Genomic DNA, 18,421 nt, shown 5'->3' with positions numbered 1-18,421 from the left:
GTTTTTACTTATTTCAATTGAAATTCATCAGCTACGTATACCAATAAAATATCCTTGTAACCTGTATGAACATGTACATCGTGATGACAACCCACCCAGAATCTTTTTTCTATACCAAAGAGACTATCTTCACAGTTATTTGACATAATTATATGAACTAGTATATACAAAAATTTAAAAGAATTTTCTGTCACTTACTGGACTTGTAAAGCGAGAATAGAGGTCATTAATCCATAGGCTCTATTTTTATTTCCCACAAGAGGAATGCTTGCATTTTGAAATTCCCTGATTTATAAGTAGGATTTGAAACTGTTTGGATTTTTGCTAAATTTTTTCCTCGTTAAATCAAATCATGATCATGGCCTCGGCACTTAGGATTTGGATATTTTTGCTCAGTCTTATCCATATCTTAGGTAAGAATTACTGGTATTTCATTTTTTTCAATCAATTTCTTTAACTTGTGCTAATTTTTCTTTGTAAATATTTTAAGTTACTATATACTTTAAGTTAAGGGTAATTGAGAATCAATTTAAAAAAAAAACTTCAACTGTCGTTTAATTTATTGTTATTCATTACATAAAAGATAAAACTGTATACATGTAATTGTACCTAATATTTGTTTAATTCTAGAACTGCATGTATATGATTTAATTTTCTGTTTTTCAAGATTTCTCAGAAACAGACAATTGAACACAATTACTAACTTATTATAATATGTTCTTCAAAAAAAAAAAAAAAAAAACTATTCTATGTATTTTCAGAAATCATTTGTTTTAAATTTTATATAAATAATGATACAATGTACGGTATTTGGTTTATCAGGAAAATGACAATTTCTTATTAAAAATGTGTTGAATGGTGCAATTAGTTTCCACACTTCATTCACCGAATATATTAAAAAGGACATTGTATATGAACATCCTGTAGATTTAAAATATAAAACAGGAAGATTTTGACCCCCACGGTCAAAATATATCTCAATATCGTTAACGATCACATCGAAATTGAAAAAAAAATATTTCGAAATCCATGGAATATACAAAGAAAAGAAAGGACAGGATCAGGTATTTTAAAATATCTTATAAATCACGAAGTTCAAGATCAAGAAGTGTATCGTTACTTCAAGCATTCATTTATTGCTTCTGTACAAGTGTTGTCATAATAAGGAATGAAGTTCAGTTAAAGCACACATTTCTACCATGTAAAGCGATCGATAACTCTTTGCTTTCTGAGGGCATTTAAACCCGGCACGCAATGTAAATGAACGTTCCATTAGAAGTTATTTTTAACATTTTATTTTACCTTTTAATATCAGCATGCATAAAATAAAGATTCAATACAACAAGAAAAGAATGGAAACATTCCTCAAAATTAGTAAACGATGAAGAAAAACAGGATGTTGAGTGAAACATTTAAAAAAAAATTAAATCTAAATATTTATGTGAAGTTATATAACTTCTAAATAAAGGTTTTTAAGATTTTTAATTTAATGAAACAAAGTCTAGATTGGTGTGAGTGCAGGACCCCCCTTGAGATTTCTTTCTAGATCACGCATTGACAACTTTGCTGCTAGAATGACTTAATTTATTTATAATCTTAAATCACAATGTTTGATTGGATTTATTTTCATCTGTTTCAGGGTACCATTTAGCCTCAGCTGGGTATTACTGTTACTATTCGGGATACAGTGGATACTATTGTTATTACTACTACTCCTCCTACAGTGACGTAGGGACCATTGCGGGAGCTATCATCGGAGGGATAATTTTCACAGTCATCGTTGTTGTCGTTGTAATCATCATCTGCTGTAAGAAGAAGAATAGACCAGGACAAGTCATTCATAATACACCTGCAATCAACACTGTGACCACAAGTAAGGAAGCAAATTATTGTAACCGATATCTGTTTTTCTTTAAAATCGAATTTAAAACCCCAAGAGGCTAATATTGAATATTATATTGAATTTCCCTTTATTTCTTCGTGGTCACGAAACATGAATTCGCGAAAGACGGTCAAAGAAACAATATATTAATAAGTTGGAGCCAAAATAAAAAAAGGTGGCACTTTAATACTTGTGCTCAAGACATTTTAATAAAAAGACAATAGCCTTAATATGAATCGGCCACCTAATGGGACCACTTTTATAACAATTATTTAAGGAGGCCGACTATAGTTTCCATTGCGCAATATTTCGCGCATCATAGTCAAATGTAGCATATTTACTGTTTTAATGTAACTTTTTTCCGCTTAATTATTAAAATTAGACAAAATTAAGAAATTATAGGTATACAAATGTAATTACAATTTAATATAACTGATTTTTTAAACCAATTTTGCAATTGATAGGTAGGTTGACGTCTTTGCAGTGTGATTTTGACGTTATGATAATCTGTAGCTCTGAAAGAAAGGGGTTATAAAAATATTATTAAATAAAAAGTAATAAACATACGCTCTTGAAATTTAAAACATAGAAATTTGAGAATATCTCCAATATTTGTATTATGTTTTCATGTTAATCCATTGTGTGCGTCATATTTTGTTATAGTCTATTGAAATAGTAAAATTTGCTAATTTTTTGCATTTTGAGATACCCCCTCTGGAAACAAGACGGTAAAATTTTGTGTTTCCGACATATATATTTAATGATATAGTATTACTCATCAAATATTATAGTTTTTGCTTAAAAGTCCTAAAAATTGGCATTTTCCTAGTACATAATCCTATAGTAAATGTACCTGTATTTTAAGACGGTCCCTCAAAAATACCTGGATAGTAGATTTCCCCCAAACTTTGCATGTACACTGAAGTTAATGTAAGTTATATGTGGTATAAAAATAAAGAGTTTCGCTATTGTAGTTTTCACACAATAAAACTTATAATAGTCGGCCCCCTTAAAGAAAATCATACATCTGTATTACGTAATGTAAAGCATACTGTGAAATTGCTCATTACAAAAGCGTTCTTTTTTGGTGTTATGATGACTTCCTGAAATGTATGTCACCCTGACATTTACATGATCAACAATTGATAAATTCAATATTGTAACATCTCAACATGCATTCTACCCGAAATTTATAATAAATCCACCATTTTGTCGCTCGCGTGCGGCAGTGGCAGAGTTCTGCTCTAGAGTCACAGAGTAAGGAAGTCGCGGGTTAGAATATCCTTGTGGGACTTGGAGAAAGGTCCTTTGCATTGACTGATTGATTGCTGCGTAATGTCCCTCATAATTTTCCCTCGTATATGGAAACACCATCAGACTATATATTATTATCTATACTCGTCACTTACGGCCATTTAGCATTGAGGGATCTTTTTCATGCAAACAACTACTGGTACACGTGACTTTAGTTTATACGGACTTTTAAGAAGGAATGGCCTCCAAGTCCAACAAGAGGGTCGGTCCTTCGGATGAGACAATATAAATCAAGGTCTCCTGTCGCACGAAAATGATCCTTCACAGTGACTGATAAATTGCCGTTAGTAACTTTTGGACCATTTGAAGTCATAAGACTTTACAAAAATCAACAGCTTTAAAACGTACGACTTTTCAATTTTATACACAACAATCGACAAATTAAAATCCAGGCTTTTCGACATCATTGACAGCTGCTTCTTCTCATAAAACTTACCTTGTCATTGGTCATTTGCAAAATTATTTTGTTAAAACAGATTCTGATTGCACACATAAGTACTCTGAAGTTGACATCCAGAAGATGCCTGCGTTTCTGATTGACAATGTCTATGTGATTTTTGAAGACCAAGTATTCCAACAATCTATTGGAATTCCCATGGGTACAAAGTGCGCTCCGTTAATAGCAGACTTACTTTTATATTCATATGAAGCAGAATATATGCAAAAATTTCTGCGTGAAAAGAAGAAAACACTTGCTGTGGCCTTCAACTCGACATTTAGATATATTGACGACGTATTGTCAATTAATAATGGTAATTATTTCCATTCCTACGTCGATACGATATATCCTGGTAAACTTGAGATAAAAGATACCACAGAGTCTGACACTTCTGTTTCATACATGGATATTTTACTTGAAAAAAACACTAATGGTAATCTAAAAACCAAGCTGATAAACGTGATGACTTTAACATTCCTATCGTCAACTTCCCTTACTTATGCAGCAATATACCTTCATCACCTGCGGAGTATATACCGGGTATATCTCAGTTGATTCGATACGCAAGAGCATGCTCTACGTATGAAAAATTTCTAAAACGAGGTAAATTATTGACAAGTAATTTGATGAAACAAGAATATCAGCGGTCTCGTTTAAAGTCATCATTTCGTAAGATCTATGGTCGATACAATGACCTTGTCAGCAAATACAATTTATCATTTTGTCAAATGCTGACATACGTTTTTCATACCAATTGTTAGTCCAATATTTATACACTGAATTGACGACGGATTTAATTGACGTTATTTCACGATCAGGACAATGAGCACATGGCGGATGTGACCGGTCGGCAGGGAATGCTCACTCCTTCATGGCACCTGATCCCACCTCTGATGTTTCGGGGGTCCGTGTTTGCTCTGCTCTTGTTTTGTATTGTTTTATGGACTTTCAGATTGAATGCTGTTCGATGTCTCCATATTCTTCCAAAGTTCAGGTAAAACAATGTAACTCACCACCGGCAACTGGTGGCGTTTTCATTTGAAAAAAAAAAATTCTTGAGAGGGACATTAAGCAAAGATCCACAAGAATCAATAATTGAGCATCAATCACAAGCATTAAGACAATTTGACCCCATGAAATCATACTGTACCTGTTACAGTAAGACTTTCGGGCCAAAATAGTATTTCCTCTGGTGAATGACACATAAGCTACAATACAATAGTTAATGATTAGTTTTCTATGGTTTGTCTCATTTTGAAATATGCTAACTGCTCGTTGCAGACAAAAGAAATAATGCTTATGTTGATGCATATGACAGGCCAATTTAGCAAATATAAGCCCCCAAATAGTATTCTAGAATAAATAACAAAACTGTCCTGTTAGATGTTGTACAGTTTTTCTATGTATATTAAAATTATTATAATTATTATCCGTGATATATAAATATAAAGAGGATAATATCAACTTCTTGTAATTATTTGTTACACCTATGAAATTTGTTGTATTTTATATAAAATATATTTTTTATGAACAGCTCATTATGGACAGCCAGGATATGGACAGCCACCTCCTAGCTACAACCAACCAAATTTAGGAATCAATCAGTATAATCAGTATCCACCGCCAATTAGTGGTAACTCCGCCTACCCTCCGCCACCCCCACCTAAATACTAACCAATGAAAACGTCTTCTTATATTTTTCTCACAAGTGCCATTTTACTTACTGGGAAATCACTGATATTTATGGAGTTTAATTTCCGTAGTTTTCAAGATATGAAGAGACCCAGGCATCAAAGTCCACCATGAAATGTAATTTATCAAAGACATTACTACTCTACAATCCCCTATCAACAGATCCATATTTTCCTCAAAACCCTCAAACATTTGACGCCGCCAAAATATGTGATTTTACAGTTTTGTAATATTTTCATTTTTAATTATTGGTAAGCAAAATCTTTTTAAATGGATGGAATCTTTCGTACTGATGTAAATAAAATTTGATAATTCTTTCGCAAGAATTGAATTATTTAGGAATATTCTTATATATTTTTACAATGTTTTCCGCAAATGTTATTGATCAAATTTAATGATTAATCATTACTTTATTTAGTTGTTTATACGAGTCAAAATGACTGTTACATGTATGTCTTTTATGTCCAGTTCGTGACTTTTTTATGCGATACATTTTATTTATTATTTTTTTCTATTTTTATGAATGCCATTTTTGAGATAAAGAAATAAAGGTGTTTTCTGTTTGAGTTATTGTTATTAAGGGTTCATAATTCATCTATATAAATAGATGTTTTTTTTTAAATGTGTGCTTTTATTATAATACATGGAATATGGTTAATTCACTTTAAAAAGATGGGACACATTAAGATTTGATTTTTTAATAAGGCTCAGGCCCCACGAAAAAAACATGATGGAATCCTATTTATATTTTCATTATATCCCCGCTTGAAAAGCGGGAAGAATATAGTAATGGGATGTCCGTCTGTACATCGTCTGTCTGTCCGTCCGTCCGACCGTCTGTTACCCTTTGGGGTACCAATCTCTTATATGCAAGTCCTCTTTTACCACCAAATGAAATTTGATGAAACTTTCAAAGAATCTTTATTACACATTTCCGTTGTGCAGCTTCTTTTTTACTTTTTGATCCAGCATATATTTTGGGTTTCCCACAACATAACATGAACACTGCAATTATATTCATATGGGGGACGGGGGTATATCATTAAGTGAGCTCACAGTGCCTCTAGTTCCAAACTATTTTCTCTAGAATTCGTGAGCTGATATCAACAAATTTCAGTGAAATATTGGGAAAACGCATGTGTGCATTATCAGGACGAATTCTCCAGCGGTTTTATCAAGAATACTGTACATGCTAACTTTGGTGGCTCTAAGACATAATTTATATGAGACATTCTGGTAAATTTTTCTTTGAAATTTTCAATGGTAACAATTAAATAACAGTCATTGCAAAAATTAATTGAAAAAGTTATATACTTAGTAGCGTTTTTTTTTTAATTATTATTCGGGACTTGCTAACTACATGTATCTCTGTTTTTACTGATTTTTTAAAGCTATTTAAAGCAAAAGGAAAGGTGATCCGTGTTCCATATATCATTATGCTTTTACGCAATTGAATTGGGGGTACAGTGTATATATAACTGGAATTCTACTTCCTATTCTTCGTTTTTAAAATTGCGTGTTTCATAGCTGAATCTGAATACCATATTTAAATAAAAGTCACCGTTATGTCTATGGCTCCCAAGATTTGGAATTTTTTTCTCGGTCTCCTCAACATTTTAGGTAAGTATTTTGATTATTTTTTACTCGAATTAGTGTTTAGTATTAACTAGCATTACTTTTTATCAGTTTTTTTTAAAGAAAACACAAAGGGGTATTTTACATGTACAAGGGTCTTCAATAACAAAAAGTCGATAAAAGTTTGAGTTAAAATGTTTTTAATTAATAATATTTTAATCAAACTCGAAATCCCTTTAAATTATTTTTTTAAAAAAGGACTAAATTATATTATTTTAATAATAATATTTGTTAATCTCATATTTCTTCCATTTACAATAATAAATGTAAAGGATTTCCTTTCTCGTTTTTAAAAGAAATATGAATTAAGATATTTATAAAATTGACAATTTCTTTACAAGGTTGCTGAGAAGTTTACTTTCATAACAAACATCATTCTTCCTCTGCCAAAGATGAAAAAATAGTATATACTCAACAAAAAAAGAAACGCATATTGCTTTACTCGTCAAAAAAATTTTTAAATGTACATGGAACAACTATTTTTTATATCATTGGATACATGTGACCTATTTAAAGGACAACATGGGGTTTTTAAACCCAAGTGTTGAATTATCGCCCTTGATTAAACATCTTTATAAAAGTAGTGTTTTTCATGATTTCTTCTAAATCGGATGTCTATTTTCGTTGATATTTTGGGATAAGAGAAACTATTAATACTCCTATTAAACCCATATTTAAGATTTGATTGCAATGTTGATGCTGCAATACCACGCCGAAACAAAGATGAACATAACCAGGCTAACGATGATACTAAATGGAGCTACGCAACAGGAAGTTGCAACTGTATTTGGAATAAATCAATGGGCTTTTCAACCGTTAAACTAACGTCTAAGGACCATTATCTGGCCATCCGCAGGTAACCACAACGCATGACCGTCAGAAACACCCCCCCCCCTCCATCAACACCTCATGCTATTCAGAACTTGCTGTAAAAACTGCTGCTACAATTGCTTGATGAAAAAATCAGCATAAAAGTGCATAAATTGTTCGCAAGAGATTGAAAAGAGATGGTATTCCTCCACGATATCCGTACATTGGAAACCCACTACCATTGAGACGTCGCACAGCACATATTGTTATGTCCCTTGAATTTGGGGGCGATGAAAATGACATCAACTTGACTTTTTAATTTGCAACATAGGACATGTTTGATTTTTATCACAACACACTCAAAAATCGCTTCAATAAAATAAGGTTTAAACTGAAAACTTAGAGTTTCATATTATTCTGAATATGCGTTTCTTTTTTTGTTGAGCATAGAAAATGAAAAACTGAGAATTTAAAGAAAGAAATAAAATTCGTCAACAAATTGCAATGTCTTAAGCTACTTCAGAGAACGTCAAATACATAGAAACCCCGGAGCAATAATAGGCAATCAAGGGGAAATGGGAAATAAAATCGGTATTATGAAATGTATTGAAAAAGGCCAGGAAGTTCAATAATTATTGTATCAAGTAACTTCACCTATTGAAGGCATTGCATGGTTTTGTTTAAATGTGCCGTATCAATGTAAAAAACAATAAATACACATTTCTTCTGGAAATTAAATGAACAGACGTGACATGATTTTTTCTTAAAGGATTTAACTCTCGAGCGTCCAAATATTATTGCTTATTATGGCTTATCCGAGTAGATTGATTTTAAGAATGCAATATAAGCAGAATGTATTATTAGTTACACAGTCAGTTAGTGACCTAATACGGATTCATACAGGGTGTGAAATGAAAATCCGTATTGGGCGAGGCGAAGCCGAGTCCCAATACGGATTTCCATTTCACATCCTGTATGAATCCGTATTAGGTCACTAACTGTCTGTGTTACGAATTTATCCCGCTGAAGACCTTTTTCAATACAAAAAATATTTGTGCATGTTATGATGTTATGATTATGTTGTTGAAAATATTAAGTTTTAATCCAATAAAAATCAACATAAAATATCGTTACAGTAACAAGAAATTTAACTAAACTACCTACGTAAACCGTTTCTTAGCCGCCATTTTTACTTACAATGACAACGCTTCGAACGAAACGCGTGCCCAATTTTTATATTACGCCCCGACGGAGTCGTAATACAGAAAATTTCAGGGCGTCATGTGATTAGCTTTTATCCAATCAACAATCGACAAATTTGTCTGAAGCGGGATAAATTTTAATTCATATTTTGGGATGTCTTTGGTCCTATAACACGGTATAATAATTTGTCGGCACGGCTAGGTGTGTTATTGGACCGAAGACATCCCAATATATGAATTCAATGCTTATATTAATATTAACTGTATCTAATTTTACCTCTTCATAATTTTTTATTTCGCTTAGCGTCCTTCAAAACTGTTTGAAAGACGTTAGATCCGTGTGTGATGTTTTAAAACGCATATTTGTAGTATTTTTACGTTTTTTAACAGGGCTATAGTTCTTTATTAATTTGAGTTAAAATATTGTGCATTTTGGTGTTTCTAGAGTATTGAAAATGTATTATAGTTCCCACTGTATATTCCAACGCGCGGTGACAAGGTTTCGCGTGTGTTATATAGAGATTTGAACGTCGTAGATTTCTAATGGAAAACAAAGAAAATTACACTGAATGTAAATATAAAGACATAAAACTTTACTTGTATCCTGTCATCTCTGTATGTGTGTTAGTTTTGATTGAAATTGTGTGTCATAAATGTGCACCAAAGGTAATTTATTCACAATCAACAAACAATTGTGTATTAATTTAAACTTGCGACAATTTTACCTAAAAAGAACCATTAATCACCTTACTTTTTTGTCTATAATAACATAACTGTATATACGAGAGAAAATTTTCTATAAGTGTTGCTTCAGGGGGAGTTACATGTACCTGTGATACAATGCTACAGAATTTCAAAATTTCTTACTCGTATTGCAAAACAATTTTGTTTCTCTCTATTTTCACTGAAATTGCATAGACTACTCAAAAGTATTCAACGAACTTAAAATTGAAAAAAAAAACTAACTAGCAGTTAGTTGTGTTATCATTCAACATATGAATACTTTGATAAAGTGTTTATTTATCCTGTTCATTCATGAATAAGCGTTAATGTTTATCAATGACACAATATATTAAAGTAAGTAAACTATATGAAAACGATTGCTCAAAGCTCAAACAGTTCAATATATTCATTCAAAGTGGATGTTTGTAACGGATTAATAAAAATACAATGTTTGTTTTGCCAGATAATATTAAAAAAGTTAATACATTTATAATTTTAGTTAAACATGTGTGTTTAATTGTATGTGACGACCGGGAAATAGTACGCAGGACCAGTAAAAGAACATAAATGATAAAAAATTAAATAATCAATATGCACAAATAAAAAATATCGAAAACGTAATATCAATAGGACGAGATGGGGGTTGCGGTGAATGTCCCACTATCTATCATATATCACTTTTCAATAGGAATATTGGAAGGCAAGACCCTCCTTCGAAATCCCCCCATGCACTTTCATTGCAGTATAATGAAACCATCGTCGTAAAATAATGTTTGGAAAAGGATTTTCGAGCTTTTGCTTTTCAAAAGTTTTTCAAGTCGAAATATTTTTTATCTGTCTGCCCCTTTCCTTTCCAAAGGAAATACAGAGTATTTAAGTGTAATTAAAGATTGTGATCTATTGAGAATTTGCAAGCAAGAAAGAAAGTAAATATAGTTACATAGAAATAAGAAAGGAATGAATGAATCAAGGTGAGATTGATTACCAGGTATTTCATTATTTCTCAGTTTATTTTAGCAGTGTGATTGTCACTAGATTAATCCCCGCTTTATAAAAACAGATCACCAAAAAATGATTGAACGAGAGACAGTTGGCACTTAAAATTCAACTCTTGTTGAAATATGAATTTGTACATGGGGAGGAAAACATAACTAAGACATAAAAAAGAATTTATGTTGTGGGTAATAGAAACTTCAGAAAAAAATAGAACTTCTCATATTGCTCATATATTATTTTGAGAAATATTAAAAAATCAATGAAATTGTTAGCGTCTCTATACAGCGTTTTCATCAACAGGGCCCAAAAGATTTCAGTCTGGCACAAAATGCTGGAAAGAAATAAATGACTGATTGATTGTATATTGTTCAACGTTCCATTCGAGAATTTTTTGATCATGCAGAGGTGTCATAGTATGCCGGTGAAGGGCCTCAATTTTAGACCTTTACTCGACACTCGGGACCATTGAGCAATGAGGATTCTTTATCGTGCCAGCGCCTACCTCGACACGGGACCCAGGTTTTAAAGATCATATCCGGAAGACCCGTGACTTTTCCTTCTGGTGCCGAGCGCTTGGCGAAGAAACAGTCTTACCTACGTTTACGTCTTCGGTTTGCTCGCTTAAATTTTTCAATATCGTATGTATCAGATCTAGAGTATTTGCTGTAATTGATATTTATCTCTGTATCCGAGAACTATAAAATTAGTACTGTAGTTATTTTTGAGCACTTTTAAATTTGTCATCAATTAGGATCAAATAAAAAAATCATTATTTACTTGCTTAAGTTATAAAAACATTGCTAACTACCTGCTTACTCTTACGAGACGCATAATTCCTGATAATAACTTGATTATTACAGGTCTTCAAATTATATATATTTTTGAAGTCTTTGACCCTTTCTTCTCTTATATTGATTGATTGATTGATTGTATATTGTTTAACGTCCCTCTTGAGAATTTTTCACTCATATTGAGACGTCACCGTATGGTGAAGGGCTTCAAATTTAGACCTATACTCGGCACTCAGGGCCATTGAGCAGTGAGGGTTCTTTATCGTGCCAGCGCCTAGCCGCCTACCGTGACACGGGACCTACGTTTTTAAGGTCATATCCGAAAGACCCGTAACTTTCACTTCTAGTGCCGAGCGCTTGGCGAAGGAACAGTCACTACCTTTGTTTACGTCTTAGGTATGACGCGGCGCCGCGAACGAGAATCGAACCCGGGCCTCCCGATCACGAAGCGAACGCTCTACCACTAGGCTACCGTGACCCGTTTCTCTTATATTTGCATCAAATAAAAAATTCGGCTTTTTAAAAAAATACAATATAATACATGATGAATTTAATCGTCTATCTTTATATAAAAATTACTTAACAGAGGAAAAGATAGAAACAATTTTAAATTGCTGTGAAGATATAAAATTAACAAAACATTTTAAGATTCGCAAATTTTCATCCTCTATGGTTTGTTAGTACATGCTTGTAATGCTATTATGCAAGGTCTTTTGCATTACAGAAATTTAGAAAGGAATGAAGAGAAGAATTTAGAATTGAACAATGAGAATTATGATTCCTGAATGGTAAACCGATTAAACCGAATTCTGTTGATTTTTGGGTTGAAACAGATGCAACATTTAAAGGATGGGGTGCAAGATTTAAAAATAAAATGATAGGAGGTAGATGGACATGTGAAGAAGCGAAATTCCATATCAATGTGTTGGAACTTCTTGCAATATTTTTTGCACTAAAATCTTTTTTCAAGACATATCTGTTTCAAAACTGATAATACAACGATTGAAGTGTGGATCTGGTGTTTTGAAAGAAATTAAATAATTTCTGCACAATATATTCCAGGCATTGAAAATGTTTATGCCGATTCATTATCTAGAAAATTTTTAGATTCATCTGAATGCTAAAATCAGAAATCTTTGAAAGGATTTGTGATCAATTTTTTAAAACCAGATATTGATTTATTTGCTTCAAGGGTAATCAAACAGTTGAATGAATTTATATCATGGAATTTTGATCCAAAGCATATCAAGTTGATCCTTTTACAATGTCATGGTCCATTTTTTTGTCCTTATATTTTTCCACCTTTCAAATTGATTGGTAGAATTATAAATAAAATTTTTTATGACTGTGCCAAAGAAGCCATTATCATAATTCCATTGTGGAAAACTCAAATGGTTTCCGTTAGTAATGTCTGCTCTTGTTTCTATTTCAACTAGGCTACCTTGGCACAAGGACTTGCTGACAATGACTCACACAGGCGAGGTACACCCCCTTAGGAAAATGAAATTAATCGCTTGCATTGTATCAGGCGAGCACTCCAGAATTCAGAACTTTCAAACTTGGATGCGAAAATCTTCACAGCATCTTTACGGGGGGACAAACAAACAATATTAGAGGTGCTGGAAAAGATGGATTTTTTGGTGCTATAAATAATTAATCCTTATAAACCGTCGTCTAAAGTGAATATTTTAACACATTTGACATCTTTAATGAAGTTAAAACTTTCTTATGCTGTAATAAATACTCAGAAATCTATGCTTGTAAATACTTTGCCTTTTTCGGTATTCAATGGATAAAAACCTCATTATTGATAACAAAACTAATGAAAGGTTATTTCAACATTAATCCCTCCAGACCAAAAGTAAAACTTTCTTAGGATGTTTCAAAATTTGTAGGATTTTTACGCACTTTAATGCCTCTGAGTAAGGTTAGTTTACATATGTTGACTCTTAAGTTAATAACCCTTACTGCACTCACTACAGCTTCTAGAGCATACACATTATTGGCTTTAGATTTACAAAATATGGAAATGTTTAGTGATAAAGTTGTTTTTATTAACCAAAAATTGCTAAAAACTTGTAAACCTGGTATCCTGCACATAAAGTGACATTGTTTATATAAATATTCTGACAAAAGCATTTGCGTTTATTCTACATTGAAAGAGCATTTGAAGAGGACAAAAGACTGCAGGAAATCTTCAAATTTATCTGTTTCAAATAAAACATTTCTTCCCTTGACAATTTGTACTTTAGCTCAGGACAGTTTGGAACTCTCCGGCATTGAGAACTTTACAGCGCATTCTTTTCGTAGAGCTTCTGCTTCTGCCGCCTATCTCTTAGGCGTATCTATGAAGGATCTGTTAGAAACTGCAAACTGGACATCTTCAAAGACTTTTTCAACTTTTTCAAAGTTTTATTTTAAAGAACTTATGGTGAATTATTCAAGTGATGTACAATTTGCAACAGCGATATTAAATAGATCAATTTAACTTTGTGCGGAATAATGAACTTTGGTGTGAGACGAAGGATATTATAATTTGTTGATGTAATTTTTATTTTTCCTTAGTGATGAATTGATTATTGTATCGTATAATCTATATTTGAGTTAATTTCCTTGTCTTTATTAAATTTGAAAAAAAAGAAATGATTCTCTTTTTATTTCCAATTGCTTTTGTATATGAAAAAATGAGAAGGTTGAGAATTTCAAATAATAGTTTTATATGTATCACAGTACCAATACTGGTAGTCAACGAGAGTCAATTGTGAATTTTTACAATGTTGAATTTGATATCATTGATTCTGAATTGAATTTGGTCAAATTGATATAATTGTATGACTTCAATAGTTTATTTCAATAGAATTTAATTTCAATATGTTCTTGAGCTTAGTAATATTATGAAAACGATTTTAAAAGTTCAACCATGATAAATGATTCTACTGAAATTACTGATCGCACTAAGAAGTCTTGATGTTTGTGATCAACACTTTCAACATGCTATATGATACCCTTTGCAGAGCCAAAAGGCGATATGTAATAGAATGAGCCCTCTTCCAAGCACTCTTTAGGATGTACAGGATGAGGGCCATTCTATGTAATGAGCCTGAGGCTCAAAAAGGGTATCATATACCCACCCCATTATACTGCATGGATACAAAATTCCCACCAAAATTATATGTGGAGTTGTCACAAACATTTCTTTTTAAAAAATGGTTTGGCACGTGGAGTTCTGTCTTAAATACTACAGGTACTCAGAAAATACATATGTCATACGCATATTTTTAACTTCTATTAAAATAAGGTTCGCTTCGCTGGCTCGAAGGAAAATGCTATATGATACCCTTTTTGAGCCTCAGGCTCATTACATAGAATGGCCCTCATCCTGTACATCCTAAAGGATGCTTGGAGGAGGGCTCATTATTGAATCAACATTTCAGCCAATTGCCAACACTATAACAAGCTACCAACCAACAAACAAAGTTGGCTCGATGTATTCCTACTATTTAAGTTGAAATATCATGAGCTTGGTTTTATGAGAAAACTCGCAATAATTGCAATATTTGCCAGTAACACAACCTTATCTTATACACGGATACTTGAAATTTCGAGATAAAGTGAAGTTTGCAGTCCAATTTAGGTTTTCTCTCTTTTTTTGATTTTTTTTATATCTCAAATCCTCTGATATATGGTATTTAATTAAGTCTTGATCTCACTGAGTGCAACATAATTATAACGAAGTTTTACTGCATTCCTATTTAAAACTTTGATTCCCTAATCAAAAGCGGTTAACTTAATATTGTTTTATTACCTTATTATGAAAACAATTTAATACCCGATCACTACTTCCTTTCTTGAAAAATTTATTCATGATTTTTTGAAATCTAAGATACGATGATCTAAGGAATCGAGGGTTGTTTTAATAATATTGAATATACATATATTAGCTATGTTTTCTTTTTAGTTTCCTTTGTTTAATTTCATCGTTTTTTTAAAATCATGTTATTTCCAACCCTTTCATTTATTAGAACAATACGCCATAGAATTAAAGTTCAAATAAACCTTTACAATTGATGACCTATAAAACTAAAGTACTGTGAGCATTGAGCTCACTAAATATTTCCCCCGCCTTCAATTTGAATATAATGGCAAACTCAATGTTTTGCTCTGGGAGACCTAAAATAAGTGTCATGAGCAAAACAAAAAAAATAAAATAGGAAGTGCACAATGGAGATGCTGATAAAAGATACAATATGTAGGTACATAGACCTCAAAGAGTAATAGACGAAAGGAAGGAAGGACGGCCGTACAAACAAACGGACAGACATACAGACTATATATACTATATATTCTCGTACTTTTGAAATGGGGATGTGCTACAATTATTTTAAGTGATACAACTGTTGTTTTTTTTTAAATTTCCTATAGCATTTACCATAACCCAAACTAATTTAACTTCGTATTTTGAATATTATAAATTATAAAATTGCATGATTTTATGATATCAGATTTTGTCCTTGTAATTTTAACTTTTATGGACCTTACAAATGTTTGACTTCTTAAAAGTGAACTTCATCAGATGTCAAGACTTATTGTAAGAACATCTTAATGATAATCACATCCAAAATCTGGTGTTTCTTTTGTATACAAAAAAGCTTATCTTCAATTTTAACCAAGATATTTGAACTGAATACAAATGTACAAAAATTGAAAAGAAATATCAGATAAGAATCCTATTTATCTACTGGACATTTAAAGAGAAAGTAGGGGTCATTGATCCATATGCGCTATTTTTTATTTCTCACAGGAGGCATACATGTACTTTGAAATGGTTTATAACCAGGTTTTGAACTATAAGGATTATTGCCAAATTCTTTATTCGTTAAATCAAATGATCATGGCTCCGGCTCTTAGGATGTGGATAATTTTACTCAGTCTTATCCATATCTTAGGTAATAATTATTTAACTTTTATCAATTTGTTTGTTTTATTAGTGTTAGTTTTTCTCTATAAATATTACTTTATATTACTACCTTCTTTAGGGTTTTTAGAATCAATTTTAAAAAGCCTCAATTGTCCTTTAAATTATTGAATTGCATTACAAAAAAGATAAAACTGTATTTTTATTTAATACGTATACGTTTGATTCTAGAACTGCATGTGTTCTATTTAATTTTCTGTATTTACTAATTTTTGAGAATGAACATTTGAACACAAATGCTAAATAATATGGTCTTTAAAAATTAATCTAATGTGTGTTTTTGGAAATCATTTGTCTTAAAATTTATATTAATGATAAAACAATTTTTTCCTCATCAGCAAAAATGGACCATTTCTTATGAATACACTGTGCTCAATGGTGCAATTAGTTTCCAGACTTCGTTCATCGAATGAATAAAAAAAAATTAGGATATGTACATCATATAGATTTAAAATGAATAACAAGATAATTTTGACCCTGACAAACAAAATAAATCGAAATATTGTTGTCTCACATTGAAATTCAAGTAATACAAATGAAAAGAGAGAACATGATCAGGTATTTTAAAATATCTAAAAATTCACGAACTTAAAGATCAAGAATTGAACAGTTACTTTACGCATTCAGTTATTGGTTCTGTACAAGTGTTGGCATAATAAGAAATGAAGTTCAGTTAAGCACACATTTCTACTATTGTAAAGCGATCGATAACTCTCTGCTCTCTGAAGGCATTTAACCTCGTGAGCAATGTAAACAAACCTTCCATTAGAAGTGATTTTTATTTATTATCTTTTACCCCTCAATATCAGTATTTATAAAATAAATATTTAATACATGTACTACAAGGAAAGAAATTTCAATGAAAATATTCATTGAAATCTAGGCAGAGAAAGAGAATGTCGAATATGAAACATAAAAAAAATTAAAATCTTATTATGTATGTAAAGTTATATATAACTATCTAACGTTAAATCAAGATTTTAAAGGTTTTTAATTTATTGAAACAAATATTAGAAGGGGTGTGAGATTCGATTAAATAAAACAAATTCAAGAAGGGATGTAAGTGCAGGACCACTTTAAATTCCATTCTATATCACGCATTGACAACTTTTCTGCTAGAATGGTTGAATATATAAATAATCTTCTATATCGTAATGTTTGAAAATTGGGTTTTTATTTTTGTTCCTTCCAGGGTATAATTTAACATCTGCTGGGTATTACTGTTATTACTCGGGATACAGTGGATACTATTGTTATTACTACTACTCATCCTACAGTGATATAGGGACCATTGCGGGGGCTATCGTAGGAGGCCTAATTTTCACAGTTATCGTTGTTGTCGTTGTCATCATCATCTGCTGTAAGAAGAAGAATAGACCTGGACAGGTCATTCATAATACAGCTGCAGTCAACACTGTGACCACAAGTAAGGACTCGAATTATTGTAATCAATTTCTGTTTTTCTTTAAAATCGAATTTAAACTCTCTTTGTCTATTATAGAACATTAATACTTCATTGTCATATGATTTTGCAAGAAAGACACAGAGTTTAAAATCCGTGCTCTATTTAAATTTCATGACCACAAAAATAGAAATAGAATTGTTGGACATGAATCCATAAGGAAAATTCCACACCATAGCCATTGCATGCAACAGCTTTAGGAAAAGCCAAGTGAAGCTGCTTTTAAGAATTCCCTTTGAACGATTTTTATACTGCCATCGAAAGAAATTATCTCAATGAATTGTTAGCTATATTAAATTTTAGCGACCTAAACACCCCAATAATAATGCCTCGCTAAAAATTCTAATGTGATATATAATTTTCGGGAGTACATTAAACAAAAATGTATCATCAGCTTTAAAAAATCATTTAAAGCTCCTATTAAAAATAATTACTAACTTTAAAATTTGATTTACATTTGTCTATGTACAGCTCATTATGGACAACCAGGATATGGGCAA

The 18,421-nt window shown here is 31.7% G+C and overlaps 1 protein-coding gene across 1 annotated transcript; it reads left to right on the top strand.

Moving 5' to 3' along the window:
• The first annotated feature begins 346 nt into the window (after positions 1-346).
• LOC134243971 (uncharacterized) lies at positions 347-5,309 on the top strand. Its single transcript, XM_062726215.1, has 3 exons — positions 347-413; positions 1,640-1,873; positions 5,170-5,309. Exons 1-3 carry the CDS (start codon positions 353-355, stop codon positions 5,307-5,309), a joined length of 435 nt encoding a protein of 144 aa, XP_062582199.1. The 5' UTR covers positions 347-352.
• Positions 5,310-18,421: the final 13,112 nt, after the last annotated feature.

This window comes from Saccostrea cucullata, unplaced genomic scaffold (genome assembly GCF_032062105.1).
Source record: "Saccostrea cucullata isolate Sc308-1 unplaced genomic scaffold, CSIRO_AGI_Scuc_v1 ctg2429, whole genome shotgun sequence".
In the NCBI taxonomy this organism is placed as follows: Eukaryota; Metazoa; Mollusca; class Bivalvia; order Ostreida; family Ostreidae; genus Saccostrea; species Saccostrea cuccullata.
The sequence above is the reverse complement of the archived record's forward strand: the minus strand, read 5'-3'. Positions and strand labels throughout refer to the sequence as shown.

Excerpts from the sequence above, each read along its gene's own strand:
- LOC134243971 (XM_062726215.1), top strand. The coding sequence starts at position 353 with ATGATCATGGCCTCGGCACTTAGGATTTGGATATTTTTGCTCAGTCTT. Across the intron at positions 414-1,639 it reads CAGTCTTATCCATATCTTAG|GGTACCATTTAGCCTCAGCT; the intron begins GTAAGAATTACT and ends CATCTGTTTCAG. Across the intron at positions 1,874-5,169 it reads AATCAACACTGTGACCACAA|CTCATTATGGACAGCCAGGA; the intron begins GTAAGGAAGCAA and ends TTTTATGAACAG.